Below are 15,534 nucleotides of genomic sequence, written 5' to 3'. Positions count from 1 at the left end.
TCCTCTGGGAACCTCACCTCCCAGGCAACCAGCGTTGCCAAGGAACTAATCCTGAGGGACAAAAGGTGGGAATGGTGTAGAATACGATGCCTCTGTAGCATCTGATTGGTTGGCATTGGGCCACGCGATCGCCTGATTGGTTGGAACTAAGTTTAGATACAAACTCACAGGGTCAGAGGTCAGATCCATCGATCATTGCGGTGACATGAAGGAAGAGTGATCCCCCCATGGAACTAACATGGTTTATACTCATTCAACACACATCAACCCTCCATCTTGCAATTACTCTCCCATATCCCCGACCTTGGAGAAACATAAGCCTATAGGTTTGAAGCATTCAAAGATTGCGGAAGAAAGCCGTCTGGCTCGAGAGACTATCTTGCGATAGGCCATGGGTAAATTCTTTGCCCTGAGCTGAGAGAAGACAGAAACAGCAAGAAAAGAGAAAGAGGGAGAGAGATTACTTAATAAAGAAGTGTCTGGGGTGTAATGAAGCACAAATACACAATGCCAAGAATGTGGTGAGGGCCCTGGGTTCGATGGGTCTCTCACACATAAGCACATGTGCGAATGTACACACACTTGCACGTACTTGCGTACACACTCCTTGCAGCAGTAAATCTGGATTAGCAGTGGATAAATGTCTTGATCCAGACTAGGACTGTAGCCCAGTCTCAAATGCTCTGTGATCCCCTTTACATGGTGAATGATACGGCCTTGCCCGACACCTACAGATTAAACACAGCAACATGGGCTGTGTCTCAATATTCTAAATCAATGGCTTCCTCTCCTTCATTACCAAAGAGATTGTGTGTGGGTGTAAGAGTCTTTTGACTCTGCATTGGTCCATATCCCACTTCAGTATGATCAGCTAAATTGATTGAAAAACTTTTGAAAAGAATTCTCACATTGACATATTCACACTTTCACACACTCCTTCTGCTGCAGCCCAAACCCTACTGTCAGAACCGAGGCACTGTGTTTGCAGTCTGACCGCTGGTCAGGCCTCACTGTGATGTTTGGACTGCTTCTTGACTGCTGGGTCTGGAGTAGGCAGGTTCCCAGGCTCCTTTGCTCCTAACTCCAGATTACTTCTGCTCTACTGAGCTGGCAAACAACTGGTGCTTTTCTCTCTGCTCACCAGCAATGCCGACTATCTCACACACACACACACACGCACAACATGCACCTACAAACACACATATCAAGCATAACCAGCAAGGTCACCTGTGATACAAGTCAGTATCTGACATCGATCCATGTCTGAGAACGTCAGGAGATGAGGTGGAAACTGGCCACTAGGGCAAGAGTGAGTGATGTTACCTTCAAGTAGGTTTTGGTTGTGGGCCGTGATGGTGGATGGGTGTAAGCGCCGGCCTCTGATTCCAAAGGTTGCGAGTGTGAATCCAGCGATAGAAAGTTGGTTTTTATATTTTTGTTTTCAAGCCTATCCCAAACCTGAACCATTCAGAGTTAATGTCTAACCTTAAGAATTTGGAATTAATTCCTTAACTTAACCTTAAACACTTTGACGTTGAGAAACATGGATGAATGTTGAATTTTGACTTGAGAGCCAGTAGAGTATAACACCAATTCCAACACCTCTCCAAGGGGGAAAGACACACACCAGACAACAGACGTCCACTCTCACAGACATCTCTTTCCCAATTCATCCGTAGAGCTTGCAGATGACCTGCAAGCAATTAGAGCCCCCACAAGCTCTCTCACTGTCCCAAAACTCATGTTTCTTCTCGTGTGTGAGTGTCATAAACAGGCATAGAGATCTGAATGGTAGTTAGCACATTTGCTATTATGAGTTGCTGAAGCAAATTATTGCCTGTAGTCTCAATGGCTCTTTAATTGCCTTCTGGGTGTTCAGCTATCCAATTACCCAACCACACTCCAAGGCGGTACAGGCTAACACCAGTAATCCATTCTGATGAAATCTACTATTTATTACCCACTCACCCACACTCTCCCTTTCTCATTCACCAACACACACACACACACACAACCTTAACATAATGAGGGAAAATGTTTTCAATTCTTGTGCAACTGAAAATCTCGGTCCAACAAACAACACCAAACAAACCTGATAACCCATGTGCTCCTTGAGCATCCAATAGTATAATGTCTTGAGGGCCCCCTAAATAAAGGTGTATGCATATACAAGTATGTGTGTGTGTGCATGTTTGTGTTTAGTTATTCACATTTGTACAGTACATGTGCTAGGGGTGAGGAAATGGTGTCAAAGCTTAATACTGCCAAAAGTTATTTCCCAGTCTCTAGAGTTTCCTGTTACACAATCTGTGATTACATGGTGAACTTGCCCTGCTTTAGGTTGTCTCTTTGTCCATGATTGAGAGCCATTGATTGCAGAGCTGAGCGCTCCAGATCACCCCTGGACTAAAGTTTGTTTTACAGATTATTCTGTTGGTTTAAGAGGCTTTTGGGGGAACTGAACTATATTATGTACTTCTGTGTGTGTATGTATGTCACAGCTAATTAACAGTGAATTAAGTGTCAGTGGTAAAACTACAAAATCAGGACGTACTAATTTGAAGTAAGCCAATAAGAACCACTTCTGCATCCCGCTATTGTTCCTGATATGTTCCATTAATTCCCCCCCAAAACAAGGTGAATTTACACTGATCCTAATCTAATAACAAAACCCTATTTTTCTGCTCTGTGAAAAGCCTCCACCCAGATATCTGGAGGGCTTAGCACTTCATTAATCATATTTAACTACTCGGCCAATCGCTTGTACTAAAAAACATGTTACCTAGAAGAGTCCTTTTGAAAACTGAGGCACACTGGTGAGAGAGAAGGCAGAAAGCAAGGGGATCAAAGAAAGAAAAGTCCTGTAGTTACATGACACTGTTGAAACTAATGCTAAATCCTAATAGAAAATCTGTCATGCAGTGCCCCCTATGGCTATGGACACTTAATACTTACTTACATTTTAACTTATTCGGCACAAAATCTCATAATGTATCAACCATTTAACATTTTAAAGCAATATTTTTAACACTGAGAAGTTCCATGCTGTTCATATTCACATAAATAGGCCTACTCTCATTCATCATCAATAGTTATGTCAATTCATGTTCAGATTGTGTTATGGTTCAAAATCCTGATAATTAAAAAGCTATAAATATGTTAAATATCAGCTTAATATAAAACATTTGTTAAAATGATGATTCAGTCAAAATGAAAAAAAAGTTCCTTGTTAAATAATACAAAAACAACTAAAAATAGTTTTTGTATCATCAGACCTTGAGGTGCAGATTTGAAAGGCCCTGGTTCAGTACAAGTAATTTAAGGTGGACACTAACTGCCATGCAACAAGAGTGCCCTCTGTTGGTCAGAGAACCAAAATGCCTTCTATTCTGGCATCCTGGATATTAAACCGCAAACTCAGTGTAAATGCATGGCATGGCAGTTTTTCCCAACATTATGCTGTAAAAGCAACTTTGAGCAACAACAAAAAACTGTATTGGTGCTGAATAGTCTTTAGCCAAGGCAGTCCTCATAGGAAGGTCTTACGAAAAGGATCAGATTTGGGCATTTCTGACAGAAGGCTTGGATCCTGAGTGTCTGCCAGCTCTCGGTGGAGCCTTGGCAGAGTTGTCTCAGGAGGCCCGTAACAATTTATTTTCTCCTCCCCTCCTGGAAAGAATCACAGATGGAGCACTATTGAATAAGTGAAAGCAAAGGCTCTACTTGGACCAATCTATTGATATCAGATACATGCTAAGCTTGATGAAAGGACAGAGAAAGGATGCATTTTAGGGGTATTTGAAGGGCCTGTGTTGGATGGTACAGCAATAGATTTGGGGATAAACTCCCCTATGCCTTCCCCTCAGTTCTGAGACTGGATGCCTCCAGGACTCGTGGAAAAATCAAAAAGAAGGGGAAGATATTTTAAGTTCAGGGGTTCATCAACAGTTCATCATCTACTGGGCTCTGACAGGATGGGCTGCTGTCTGTGGTCCCGTATGACTGGGGGGTTTTACACCCATCTGGTGATGTGGCGGGGGACTCAGGGGACTCGGTTCTGAGCACCCTTGGAAGGTAGACCTGTGGACACAGAGAGACACAGTACCAGTCAAAAGTTTGGACACACCTACTCATTCCAGGGTTTCTTTATTTGTACTATTTTCTACATTGTAGAATAATAGAGAAAACATAAAAACTATGGTACTGTACATGTGCAGAAGGGGAAAGGGATACCTAGTCAGTTGCACAACTGAATGGATTCAACTGAAATGTGTCTTCATCATTTAACCAAACCCCTCTGAATCAGATGTTCGTGGGGCTGCTTTAAATCAACGTCATCGGCACAGGGGAAGCAGTTGTTGGGGGTTAACTGCCTTGCTCAAGGGCAGAACGGCAGATTTTTCACACCTTGCCGGCTCAATGATTCGAACCAGCAACCTTTCAGTTACTGGCCAAACACTCTTAACCGCTAAGCTATCTGCCGCCTAGATTGAGAGACAGAAATAATATATGATATGTTCTGAAACTCTTAAATTGGCTTTTGTTTCTTCGATTCATTTCCTCATTTTTGTGAAAGAACTGGGCAGAACTGGGAGGGGTACCACCATATTGCTTCCCCCCTTCCAAACAGATTTTAACTTCCGTCTATAAATTCATGGTGAAGGAATAAACCTGTTACTGACCATGTTGCTGTCCGCCAATCCATCCAAGGCATCCTCATCCCCCTTCAACTGCAGGTAGAACAGGGACTGTTAGTGTCTAAACACGAACACCACACGAACACCACACGAACACCACACGAACACCACACGAACACCACACCTTGTAGTTGTGAGGGCTGAGGTACTTGAAGTGTCCGAAGCAGGTGTAGCTGATGCAGATGCAGACAGTTACACACAGGACCACCAGAGTGAAGAGAGATGTGTCCGCCATGAACCCTGACCCAAAAACACATACAGAAGTGTGAGGATACATTAAAAATGGTGCTTTAACTCGAGTAGGTAACTCCAGGGAAACAGCCAAGTAAGAGGAAGAAGGGACATAAGTAAGCTTCCTATGTATGAGAGCTCCAGTAAACATCCAGGCGTGTGCGTTACCTGTCCGGAGGACAGAGAAGAAATAGAGCCAGATGAGGCAGATGATGGGTGCAGCCAGGGCTTGATTGACAGCTCCCAGGTGCACCTGTCTGTCCAGGCGGGCGGGCAGGTAGGCAAAGTACAGATTGTGTTTGTCCACTAGATGCTTCAGCATCAGGTACAGCAGACCTGGACACACGGAGAGGGAATGTAACTTTAGGTCAAGGTCAGTAGTGTGTGTGTGTGTGTGTTGCCCATCACTCACCGAAAGGCACTATGACAGGGCAGGTGATGCTGTAAGCCATGATGACAGTGAACACACACAGGGTCCACCCGTACATGGCTCCGTACTCAAACTCATACGCTTGGTTCTGCAGACATGACAAGGTTAAATCACACATCATCTGAACTTCATCCATGGCTACGTAGATAGAAAAGGTAAACATTGAGCTAATCATTCCATACTAACCATGGATGACAGATTGTTGTCTATTTCTATACCTCGATCTGAACTTCATGTAACGTTGAGCCCTGATTGATACAGGGGCGGGGTCTTATTCTCACCTGTTTGACATACTTCCTCTCTGCGGCGGAGCGAGCCAGCGCCATGCGGATGGTGTAGAGCAGTAACCCTGGCAACCGCAGCAACTCCATCCCAGAGCCCACCAGGCCCGCCGTGATGACATAGTTCACAAAGAACGCCCCCTGGTCAGGCAGGAACACACACCTGAAGGAGGAGGGGGGAGATGAGGGAAGGGAGAGAGAGCGAGATAGAGAGAGAAATGGACACAGTACATGAGATGCTAGTTACTATACAGGGACGCAGTAAATGAGATGCTAGTTATTATACATGGACACAGTAAATTAGATGCTAGTTATTATACAGGTACACAGGACTTTTTTCAAGTAACTCACAATTTTCCCTAAAAATACGTTTTTAATTCTTTATTTCACTGTTACAGAACCTTTGTTATTGACTCAGAACTTAATATATCCATTTTTTTTTTTTTTATCTGAAAATAAATAGAAATGACTGATAAAATTATTGACACCCTATACTTAATATTTAGTCGCACAGCCTATGGTCAAAAGAACTGCAATCAAGCGCTTCCTTTAGCCATCGATGAGCTTCCTGCACCTCTGTACTGGCAGTTTGGCTCCCTCTTGTGCAAACTGCTCCAGGTCTCCCAGATTTGAAGGGTGCCTTCTACAAACTGTTGTTTTCAGATCTCTTCACAAGTTTTCAATGAGATTTAGATCTGGACTCACTGCTGGCTACTTCAGAACAGTCCAGCATTTTGTCTTGAACCATTCCTGGGTTCTTTTTTAAGTGTGCTGCTGTAAGACCCATGTAGACCCATAACCTTTGATGGAGACCAAGCTTTCTGACACTGCTCTCCAAAATCTCTTGGTATTCTCCCGATTTCATGATGCCATGTACCAGCTCAAGACACCCAGTGACAGAGGAAGCAAAGCAACCCCAAAACATCACTGAACTGCCTCCATGTTTGACTGTAGGGAAGGTGTTCTTTTCTTTGAAGGCTTCATTTTGTTTTCTATAAACATAGAGATGGTGTGCTTTACCAAAACCTCTATTTTGGCCTCATCTGTCCACAGGAAATTCTCCCAGAAGGATTTTGGCATGTTCAGGTGTGTTTTGGCAATTTGCAGTCAGGCTTTCTTGTCTCTCTCTCAGCAGTGGGGTCCTCCTGGGTCTCCTACCATATAACTCCCTTTCATTGAGTTGGCGACGGATGGTGCAAGTTGAAACGGTCGTACCTTCTGTCTGAAGGGCAGCTTGAATCTGTGTGGCAGTTGATCGAGGTGTTTTCGCCACCATTCGAACAATCCTTCGGTGCAATCTTCCATCAAGTTCCCTCTCGCGGCCACGTCCAGTGCGGCTGGCTACAGTGGCTTGGGCCTTAAACGTTTTGATATCATTACGTACGGTGGAAACAGGAACATAAGGTCTCTGGTGATGTACTTGTAGCCTTGAGATTGTAGCCAAGCATGGACAATCTTGTGTCTGACTTCAGATAATTCTGTTTTTCTTTTCCTCCATGCTCATTGCAGTACACAGTGACACAAAAGAGGAGAATGAGTCCTTTTCTCTGTTCAAACTGGTTGAATGAGTGATGTTTATATTGCAGGCACCAACTCACCACAAGTGAGATCAATTCCAAAGTAAAGAAGAATCATATGGTTGAAATCTAATTATTTCTAACTACTTCTAGAAGGTGCCAATAATATTGTTTGGGCCATTTTAGGACTTCTTTGTGGAATAAGCTAAGATTTAGTAAATTTTCCGATTTTTTTGTTTTGTTCAACTGAAAAACAAAAGGCATACATATGTGGATACCAAAATGTGTTTTAATTTCAACCGTTTTCTGTGCATTATTTGGAAAAAAAGACCAAGGTTGACAATATTTTTTGGTCACGACTGTACAGGGAAACAGTAAATTAGATACTAGTTATTGAGAGAGAAAGAGAGGCAGGTCAGAGGCATAGATAAAAGTGTATCACTCACTCAAACCTTAGCTTCCCATCAGCCAGAAACTCTTTGTCAAACAGCCAGCGGAAGAACACAGCCAGACTGTGATTAGAAAAGAGCCAATCACATAAGATAAATGTAGTACAATTACAGAAAAAAAACATGATTTCATATTTCATTGATTATCTGGATTGATCATTAAGTGATCAGGGTGGGGTAATTAATTACCTGGTGAGTCCAAGAGAGGGCAGGATCAGAACCATGAACAGGAGGAAGATGTACAGCTTGTGCATCATAATCAACTGCTCCCTGGACCTACAGTACATAGATACCAGTGGTGGAAAAAGTACCCAATTTTCATACTTGAATAAAAGTAGATACCTTCAAAGAAAATGACTAGTGAAAGTGAAAATCATCCAGTAAAATACTACCTGAGAAAAGTCTAAAAGTATTTGGTTTTACTTAAATATGAAAAGTAAAAGCATAAATAATTTAAAATTCCTTATATTAAGAAAACCAGACGACACGATTTTCTTGTTTTTTTTTTTTACATTTTACGGATGGGCAGGTGCATAGTTCAACACTCAGATATCATTTACAAACAAAGCATTTGTGTTTAGTGAGTCTGCCAGATCAGAGGCAGTATGGATGACCAGGGATGTTCTCTTTATAAGTGTGTGAATTAGACCCTTTTCCTGTACTGCTAAGCATTCAAAATGTAACGAGTACTTTTGGGTGTCAGAGAAAATGTAAGGAGTAAAAAGTACATTATTTTCCTTAGGAATGTAGTGAAGTAAAAGTTGCCAAAAGTATAAATATTAAAGTACAGATACCCCAAAAAACTACTTAAGTAGTACTTTAAAGTATTTGTACTTAAGTACTTTACACCACTGACAGATACAGTATGTCAGTAAAGTTACTGTGTGTGTGTACCTGTTCCAGTGGCACTCTCCCAGAGTTGAGTAGTACACTATGGTGGGCAGCAGGGCAGAGAAGGACCACAGAAGCAGAGTGGGGAAAAACTGACTGACCACAGCACTCTGTCTCACACACACACACAAACAAACAAACAGACATTACATGGTAGCATACAATTAAAAACTAATTGAATACACAGCAAATTGCTCCCAAGTGGCACAGCGGTCGAAGGCACTGCATCTCAATGCTAGAGGCTTCACTACAGACCCTGGTTCGATCCCGGGCTGTATCACAACCGGCCGTGATCGGGAGTCCCATAGGGCAGCGCACAATTGGCCTAGCGTCGTCCGGGTTAGGGGAGGGTTTGGCTGAGGTAGGCAGTCATTGTAAAATAAGAACTAGTTCTTAACGGACTTGCCTAGTTAAATAAAGGTTAAATGAGCACCAGCATTCCTCTCGCCTCGCCACACCAGCATTCCTCTCGCCTCGCCACACCAGCATTCCTCTCGCCTCGCCACACCAGCATTCCTCTCGCCTCGCCACACCAGCATTCCTCTCGCCTCGCCACACCAGCATTCCTCTCGCCTCGCCACACCAGCATTCCTCTCGCCTCGCCACACCAGCATTCCTCTCGCCTCGCCACACCAGCATTCCTCTCACCTCACCAACCAACCAACCAACCAAATACAGTTATATTCTATTTTATTCTAGTAGAAGGTGACTGACTCACGTTGAGGTAGTAGATGGGCTTGGTGACGTTGAACTTGTCCATGGTGCTGATGATGATGGAGGGAGTGGTGAGGAAGGTGAGGAGGAAGAAGAGGAAGAAGTTGAGCAGCAGGCATCGGAACCACCAGCGGAAGCCCTGCACTGAAAGGTTGTCCCTGGGACAGAGAGAGAGAGAGGTATGTAGGGAGGAGAGAGAGAGGTATGTAGGGAGGAGAGAGAGAGGTATGTAGGGAGGAGAGAGAGAGGTATGGAGGGAGGAGAGAGAGAGGTATGTAGGGAGGAGAGAGAGAGGTATGGAGGGAGGAGAGAGAGGAGGTATGGAGGGAGGAGAGAGAGGAGGTATGGAGGGAGGAGAGAGAGGAGGTATGGAGGGAGAGAGAGGAGGTATGGAGGTAGAGAGAGAGGAGGTATGGAGGTAGAGAGAGAGGAGGTATGGAGGGAGAGAGAGAGAGAGAGAGAGAGAGAAGAAAACAGCAGAAAAACAGGAAGAGAGGTTATTTTCAACATGATAGAATATACTGAACCATTGTTATCAAACAGCACACTGTAGGTTAGGTTATAGGGGGACTCACCAGTACACGTTTCTGGGATGAGGGGCGTAGTCAACCCTCCAGTTCCTCACTTTCAGAGCCGCGCTGCAAGACGAAGGCTGGGGCTCTCGGCCACACCCACACCTCACTGCGCTGTCCCCATTTCCACAGTCCAGGGCGTTGAAGTCCTTCAGAATACTGAGGGGAGTGAGTGACAGCTGTCAATCACCATGTTTACATAACCCAAGAAAGTGGATACATCAACTAATATTGTTTCCACTAATGATGGTACAGTCATCAATTCCATGTTAATTTTGCTGTTGGGCCGGAACAAAAGCCTGCACTCCCTGTAGCTCTCCAGAGCTGGGGATGGTGACAAATGCTTTACACACTACTGAGAGAGGTTGGAGAATCATTTCTATCCTAATCATCAATAGGACCCTTAGCCCCTCACCAGCCCCAGAGATGAGAAACTCACTATGTGGCCATTGCCTCAGACTGCAGAGTGACGAAGACCATCCCTAGAGGGTGCTGTGGCACAAGCTCTCTCTGCGTCCTCACCTCCTCCAACAGACCTGCCGCGTGGCCACGGAAGTACTCTATGGCATCTACCTAGAGCCACAGAAAACATACATACATGCATAAACATATATATAAACACAGACACATAGATACACATTCTGTATCACTCACCTGGACAAAGCATAATATCACATTACAATCAAGACAACATACACAAATAATACCTTAGGAACAACAGAGAGAGTATCATCTGTGTGAAATGCCTGACACGTTGCTCCACAGTCACTCACTACAAGCCCCATCAGACTGAAACACCCATCTGGATACACCGACCCAATCTCAATGTTCCTAACACAGCCCAGATCCCGCAACCCCTCCTGGCATTGTCCCTCTCACCTCCTGACAGTTGCGGGTGCGGCAGCAGCAGAGGTGACCACATAGACGGGGGTTGATCACCTCCCTCTGGCCCCCTTGCTGAAGTACCCGCTCGTAGTAGCGCAGGTTTTTCTCTGCTCGCTTCCTGAGAGACAGAAAACAACAGGATTTAGTGTAAAAGAAAGGTAGGGAAGAATCAGTCAGTCAATCCAGACTGCTATATCTGACTACATGTCAGATCAGAAAGAACTACATGCTATGCATTTCTGCAGCGTGGCGTTACCTTGGCAGCGTGACATTACCAGGGCAACGTGACATTACCAGTGCAGCTTGGCAGTGTGACGTTACTTGGAAAGTGTGACGTTATCAGGGCAGCGTGGCAGCGTGACGTTACCAGGGCAGCGTGACGTTACCAGGGCAGCGTGACGTTACCAGGGCAGCGTGACATTACCAGGGCAGCTTGGCAGCGTGACGTTACCAGGGCAGCATGACGTTACCAGGGCAGCATGACGTTACCAGGGCAGCGTGGCGTTACCAGGGCAGCGTGACATTACCAGGGCAGCTTGGCAGCGTGACGTTACCAGGGCAGTTTGGCAAAGCACTGACCTTTCCTTGTCCAGGTGCATCAGCTTGGCCACATCATACGTCAAGTGCACTTCACACACACGGCAGGTAGGGTAGGCCTCACTGCAGAAAAGGCAAGGGGAAGAATAGAGGTGAGGATAAGGCACAGGGTCTAAATATATACAGGTACATGTATGTCCAATGTTCATCCTTGTAAGCCATTGTCTGCCCATTCAGGCAAGTTATCACTAGTCAAACTGAATCACTTTTATTGCCATGGTGAAGACAAAGACACTACAGGTGTGGGTGTAGGTTCTGAAGACAGGGTTAGTGGGTGAGTGTGGACTCCCCCATGTTGGGAGAATGGTGCGGTCCAGTCTACTTACGTAAAGTGGGTCCTGATGTCCTCTTCACTGGCTTCTTTGGGGATGGAAGACGCAAACAGGGTGTTTCTGGTCTACGGGGGGAGCAAAGCAAACTCATCAGTATCAGTAATAACTACTAGTGAGGGGATGAACTGTTGGTTTTGTGACAGATGGAACTGACCAGCCCTCTGCCCATGCCCTTCATCTGGGAGGTGTGTCGCCTCAGCAGTAACACTGTCAAGATCAGGTAGATGACTGCAAACACTGTGTGTATCCACAGCAGGTTATTACTGAGGAAATCATAACAAACAAACGGTTACCTAAAGCAATAAGGAACCATTATAATGGAAGTTCATATTATATACAATGAAAGAACCACACATACATACAGACACATGCACGAACACACACTTACTCCTTCTGAAGATTACCAACAGTAGTCCTTCCGAAGTTGTACGGGTCATTTCCTTAAAAAAATAACATATGACACTTAAAATCTCCTCAAGTGAGACTGTTAAAAACATGTTATTATAGCAGGATAAGAGGACTGACAGCAATGTTGTTGTTGATTACAATGTTGAAAGAGTAAATGTTTAAAAAAACTCTGCAATAGTTATGCTTCAGTCAGTACGTAACACCATTGTGTTGAAAGAGATTAACTTTCACTGCCACACATTGGTGGTAGGTAATGTCGTACAAAAGAGGACGTTTATACTCTCGGTCTCGCTCTGGCAAAAGTGAGACATAGCAACGAAACAATGTTATGTGTACAGCGTGATTAGCATGGCAGAGTGTTATGTTAAACACTGTTTATACATCTGTTATGTGTGAGTAGAGTTTGAGTTATGTCGTTGGTCCCGTGTGGCTCAGTTGGTAGAGCATGGCGCTTGCAACGCCAGGGTTGTGGGTTCATTCCCCACGGGGGGACCAGGATGAATATGTATGAACTTTCCAATTTGTAAGTCGCTCTGGATAAGAGCGTCAGCTAAATGACTTAAATGTAAATGTAAATGTTGTTACACTTATAAGGAAGCACTGCCTGGCAGTGTTGTGCTTAGGTTCACATTGCATTGTGAGAGTGTAATACAGTGAGGTTCTTATACAGTAATATTGAGAGTTTTGTAACAATGTTGTGTTGACAGGGTGGTGTTTGCATTATATTAGCGTTGTGTTGACATGGTGTGTCACACCCACCTAGCAGGTTACCAGACAGGTTGACAGGCAAGATGACAGTCACGGAGATGACGGTAACCAGCACCAGGAGGGTGATCAGGTGACGCTGGAAGGACAGGTAGTGGACAGCATCGATCCCACATCGCGCCTTCACCATCTCCTCACTGGAAAAAGAAACACAAATTGAGGGTGAAACCTCAACATACGAAAACAATGACAGCCCCGCCCGCCGGCCCGCCCCACCCACCCACACAGAGAGAGCAAGAATACTCACTCCATTCTGATGATGTAGGGGAGCCAGGAGCAGCATCCCTAGAGGAAAAAGAAAGATAAAGATGACTATTAGATGGAGTTGATGATGGTGATGATTACAACCTCTCCCTCACCAATTCGTGCTCCGGCTCCTCCACGTTGGACACACAGGACGACATTCTCCCATAGCGGCGGTGTGATGTCTCACTGAAACACAGACGACTAAGGTCATCATCATTGGGACAGGGCAGGAGGGTGGTGGTCAAAAGGACACTTATCTCTATAGACAATTACTTCAACTATTGGCAGGCAGTAATACCCACTGCAGAATTATTTGTAGTCATATGCCTTTAGGTAGGTGTGTTTATATTGTTTTTCTCAGGTTTCAACAGGAAGTTATACTGTGTGATGTCATAACGGACCCTTCCCTGTCAGAGATCAGCGCCAGGCGGCCATAGTCCCACAGCTTCCTCCTGATGACGGAGAAGAGGATCAGCAACACCTGAGACAAGTACACAACAACAGAATGAGGAAATGGCTTGATTTGTGTGCATGTGTTGTGTAACGCTATCCTATTAGGGTTTGGAATCACCCTTATGTGGTCATATGAGTTTCAGTATGAGTGTCAGTTGATGCAACACACACACCAAGAAGAAGATGAAGTCCAGCAGCAGTACAACAGGCACCCCTCCAAAGCTGTTTCCCTTGAGGACGGTGCTTTCTGTGGAGCTGAAACAACTGCTATTGTCCACATGATGTGCACTACCATTTTTCACCAGCCCCCACCAAGAGGACGACATCACAGCAGCTGAATAAAAAAACATTGTTCATATCAAGATTGTATCACAATGTTACAATGTGTCAGTTCAACGAAATGATAGACAAGTATTGGAGACTGAGCATTACATTACAAATACATTTTATTTATTTTTTAATCAGTGACAGCAATATTTTGTATCTCTGAAATTAGGTTAAGTATATATCATCTCATTTACAGTGTGTCACGCGGGTCAATCCCCTAACAGCTGTTAGCTTCACGTAATGTTTGCTAGCACGTAGTTAGCTAACTAGCTATACATTGCAATTACTTCCCTGTTATAACTTAGAAATAAACACATGATAAAAATAGTTTGAGACAGCGAAAAGTTGACAAATCCCTCAAACGCAAGCTAAACTAGTGCATATAGTCTAGTGGTTGCTAAAACAAGTGGCAACATTAACTTCCGCATTTCATTGTTTTTGTCTCGTCTCCAAATGTTACAACACGATTTATAATGCATCAATCTGATTTGGCAAGACTTCTGAAGACAAACATACCTGGGACAGCCTCTGATGCCCGAAGATACGGGGACAAAACTTTTAGCGGTGATAACACAGATAGGAATGAGCAACAAGGTTGTGGTCACTGGACCTTCTTCTTTGGGATTTGGTTGGCGGATCGGATCGAACTTTTAAATGCATACACCGCCTCCTGCTGTACTGGAGTGTGAGCCCAGTCACGGCCTACTTACATTAAATCATCTTCATTAGTCCTGTTCCTAGACACCACCACCTACACTAAGTAAAAACCCACTACCCTATTCCACTACTTTAAACCGATCTGCTCCTACACCATGCCAACGGCCAGTGAGAATGGTTACAGCACCCCTCAACACATCCTGTAACTCTTCTGAAGTCAAATCTTGTATACCCTAAAACTTCTCTGCAGCTGCCACTACAACCTCGATTTTCTGTGATTTACGTTACAGTTGATAACCATTGCTATGAACGCTAAGAAGCCAACCTTAGTGAACCATAAATCATTCGTTGCCCTATCCCTCGGTGCTGGCACACATTTACTACTCTCTGGGATCCACTCAGGATCCCTTGACCCATCCCCCTCTACTTTCTTCACTGCCTCAGCATATGACACCTTCTGCACTACTCTGACTCGGGCCACTTCAACCTGCCTCTCTCACACTGAACCCCTTCCAATCCCCAGAAACATGAGCACCCCTACAGTTGACACAGACAACTTTATACACCAAAACGACACAATCCTGCACACTTCCCACATCTTGGAATCTCCCTCTACACACTGCTGAAACGTGACCATAAATGTTGCACCTGAAACAGCGCAGTGGATTCTGCACAAAATCTCTAACTGGAAAACTGATATATCCTAACATGACTCAAATGTTAGGATATATATATATATGTTCGGTAGAGACTCTGACTCAAAACTCACACAAAAAACTGACAATGACTCTTGTGTTTCACCACACTCCCCACCTGGTCTGCGTCACACCAAACATCCGGTGTCACAAACACCAGGAATTTAACCGCAATTGCTCTACATCCACACTTACCGCTACCGCAGCCATCACTCCTTCTTCTATGGTATATTGGCGATCACACAATTGAATGTACATCCCGCCACCTACTATGCAGGATGGAAACAGGATTCCCCCTAAAAAACTGAACAAACTACCAAAAAATAAAACAAAAATGTTTCTGTTAAAAAAATACAACAGATCTGATCCCTACACAGTCTCAAGGGG

General features: G+C 44.4%; 1 protein-coding gene across 2 annotated transcripts; it reads right to left on the bottom strand.

Annotated features, from left to right (window-relative positions):
- Positions 1 to 2,844: 2,844 nt before the first annotated feature.
- tmem63a (transmembrane protein 63A) lies at positions 2,845 to 14,423 on the bottom strand. Of its 2 annotated transcripts, none has more exons than XM_071413221.1 (23): positions 14,312 to 14,423; positions 13,642 to 13,802; positions 13,416 to 13,496; positions 13,129 to 13,206; positions 13,017 to 13,054; positions 12,764 to 12,906; positions 11,985 to 12,036; positions 11,751 to 11,859; positions 11,591 to 11,661; positions 11,247 to 11,327; positions 10,662 to 10,785; positions 10,222 to 10,355; positions 9,786 to 9,941; positions 9,215 to 9,368; positions 8,500 to 8,606; positions 7,795 to 7,881; positions 7,603 to 7,668; positions 5,640 to 5,802; positions 5,341 to 5,446; positions 5,097 to 5,264; positions 4,822 to 4,937; positions 4,683 to 4,730; positions 2,845 to 4,080 (listed from the first exon to the last, which is right to left on the bottom strand). In XM_071413221.1, exons 2-23 carry the CDS (start codon positions 13,792 to 13,794, stop codon positions 3,931 to 3,933), a joined length of 2,385 nt encoding a protein of 794 aa, XP_071269322.1. In that variant the 5' UTR covers positions 13,795 to 13,802; positions 14,312 to 14,423; the 3' UTR covers positions 2,845 to 3,930. The 2 variants fall into 2 exon arrangements, with proteins under 2 accessions (XP_071269322.1, XP_071269323.1); XM_071413222.1 differs by having other exon boundaries at positions 13,129 to 13,201; positions 13,417 to 13,496.
- Positions 14,424 to 15,534: the final 1,111 nt, after the last annotated feature.

The sequence above is a fragment of the Salvelinus alpinus genome, chromosome 8 (genome assembly GCF_045679555.1).
Source record: "Salvelinus alpinus chromosome 8, SLU_Salpinus.1, whole genome shotgun sequence".
NCBI lineage: Eukaryota > Metazoa > Chordata > Actinopteri > Salmoniformes > Salmonidae > Salvelinus > Salvelinus alpinus.
Note: the sequence above shows the minus strand (reverse complement) of the source record. Positions and strands in the feature narration are given on the sequence as shown.